The sequence below is a fragment of the Thalassophryne amazonica genome, chromosome 14 (genome assembly GCF_902500255.1).
Source record: "Thalassophryne amazonica chromosome 14, fThaAma1.1, whole genome shotgun sequence".
NCBI lineage: Eukaryota > Metazoa > Chordata > Actinopteri > Batrachoidiformes > Batrachoididae > Thalassophryne > Thalassophryne amazonica.
Window position 1 is genome coordinate 47,811,254 of NC_047116.1, and position 2,500 is coordinate 47,813,753.

A 2,500-nucleotide genomic window follows, 5' to 3' on the forward strand; every position below is an offset into this window, starting at 1 on the left:
AGATTAAGTCTCTCACAGTGGACATGCACCTAAGATGAAAATTTCTGACCCCTCCATGATTTCTAAGTGGGAGAACTTAGTATTTGAACACCCTGCAATTTTGCAGGGTGTTCAAATACTTATTTTCCTCACTGTATGTATATATATATATATATATATATATATATATATATATATATATATATATATATATATATATATATATATATATATATATATAATGAGAGTAATAATCATGATTGTGAGTTTGTGATTATTATTATGGTTAGTCATGCCATAAATCAGGTTTCGACATATTTCACATGTATAATTGATGCTACATTGAAATGCTACTTCACAATAAAGTACAAAGTACAGTTCCCAGTTTGAGTTTGAAAGTAGATGGTGGGTGAAATATACAACTTTTTTTAAGAGACAGCACATGTTTGGCACTGGCTTAGACAAGCACTTTGGTGTCATTGAAGTTATTTTTGACCAATCCAACTGGCAGAACTTACTCCACAACGTAGCACAACACAAGAATTGTTTTTGCAAGGATCAGCTACAGTTGTTGGAATAAAAATACACGCAGTTGTTCTTTTATTTTGCAGGTGACTACTGGGTGGATCCAAACCAAGGCAGTGCAGAGGATGCTATCAATGTGCATTGCAACATGGACACTGGAGAGACTTGCATCTCTGCCAATCCAGCCAGCATTCCTCGTAAAGTGTGGTGGACCTCATCCAAGAACAAACCGGTGTGGTTCGGCGCTGACATCAACGGTGGCACACATGTGAGTGTCTGCTTTATTCGTTGTTTAATGCTCAAACATTGGGACTACGAGGGCTGTCCATAAAGTATAGGTCCTTTTTATTTTTTTCAAAAACTATATGGATTTCATTCATATGTTTTTACGTCAGACATGCTTGCACCCTCGTGCGCATGCGTGAGTTTTTCCATGCCTGTCGGTGACGTCATTCGCCTGTGAGCACTCCTTGTGGGAGGAGTCGTCCAGCCCCTCGTCGGAATTCCTTTGTCTGAGAAGTTGCTGAGAGACTGGCGCTTTGTTTGATCAAAATTTTTTCTAAACCTGTGAGACACATCGAAGTGGACATGGTTCGAAAAATTAAGCTGGTTTTCAGTGAAAATTTTAACAGCTGATGAGAGATTTTGAGGTGATTCTGTCGCTTTAAGGACTTCCCACGGTGCGAGACGTCGCGCAGCGCTCCCAGGCAGCGTCATCAGCCTGTTTCAAGCTTAAAACCTCCACATTTCAGGCTCTATTGATCCAGGACGTCGTGAGAGAACAGAGAAGTTTCAGAAGAAGTCGGTTTCAGCATTTTATCCGGATATTCCACTGTTAAAGGAGATTTTTTTAATGAAAGACGTGCGGATGGATCCGCGCGTCGGGACGCAGCCGACGCAGCGCGGCGGCACAGGAAAAACACCTCTGTGTTGATAACCATTTGTAAAATCCAGGCGGCTTTTGATGGCTTTCAGTGGAGTGAGTATATGAGAAATTGTTTATCAGCTGGAGATGTTCCAACTTGTCCTCAAGGCTTCCAACAGAGGTGTTTTTCCTGTGGCGGAGTGTCGCGGCGGCTGCGAGCCGACGCTGCAATCCGCCCGCACGTCTTTCATTAAAAAAATCTCCTTTAACAGTGGAATATCCGGATAAAATGCTGAAACCGACTTCTTCTGAAACTTCTCTGTTCTCTCACGACGTCCTGGATCAATAAAGCCTGAAATGTGGAGGTTTTAAGCTTGTAACAGGCTGATGACGCCGCCTGAGAGCGCTGCGTGACGTCTCGCACCGTGAAAAGTCCTTAAAGCGACAGAATCACCTCAAAATCTCTCATCAGCTGTTAAAATTTTCACTGAAGACCAGCTTAATTTTTCGAACCGTGTCCACTTCGATGTGTCTCACAGGTTTAGAAAAAATTTTGATCAAACAAAGCGCCAGTCTCTCAGCAACTTCTCAGACAAAGGAATTCCGACGAGGGGCTGGATGACTCCTCACACAAGGAGTGCTCACAGGCGAATGACGTCACTGACAGGCGTGGAAAAACTCACGCATGCGCACGAGGGTTCAGACATGTCTGACGTAAAAACATATGAATGAAATCCATATAGTTTTTGAAAAAAATAAAAAGGACCTATACTTTACGGACAGCCCTCGTATATTTATACCTAATCTCTGAAGACACATAATTCAAGAATTTTATACTTTTACTGTGTTACTAGTTCACTTATGGCAACAAAGACCAACCAGCAAACACCATCACGGTCCAGATGACATTCATCCGCCTGCTCTCTAAAGAGGCCTCTCAAACCATCACGTACCACTGCAAGAACTCTGTGGGCTATAAGGACAAGACAGGTGACATGAAGAAGGCCGTGATCCTCAAAGGCTCCAATGACCTAGAGCTCAAAGCCATGGGAAACAACCGTTTCAGATACACAGTGCTGGAAGACTCCTGCACAGTAAGCTTCACATTGATTCTGTAGTCTTCACAAACCA

General features: G+C 42.5%; 1 protein-coding gene across 1 annotated transcript in view; it reads left to right on the forward strand.

Annotated features, from left to right (window-relative positions):
• Nucleotides 1-2,500, forward strand: part of col5a2a (collagen, type V, alpha 2a) — a 129,908-nt gene that overhangs the window by 119,247 nt on the left and 8,161 nt on the right. The window contains 2 exon segments of the mRNA XM_034186031.1: nucleotides 591-772; nucleotides 2,224-2,463. Of these exon segments, the coding sequence (XP_034041922.1) occupies nucleotides 591-772; nucleotides 2,224-2,463 (422 nt within the window).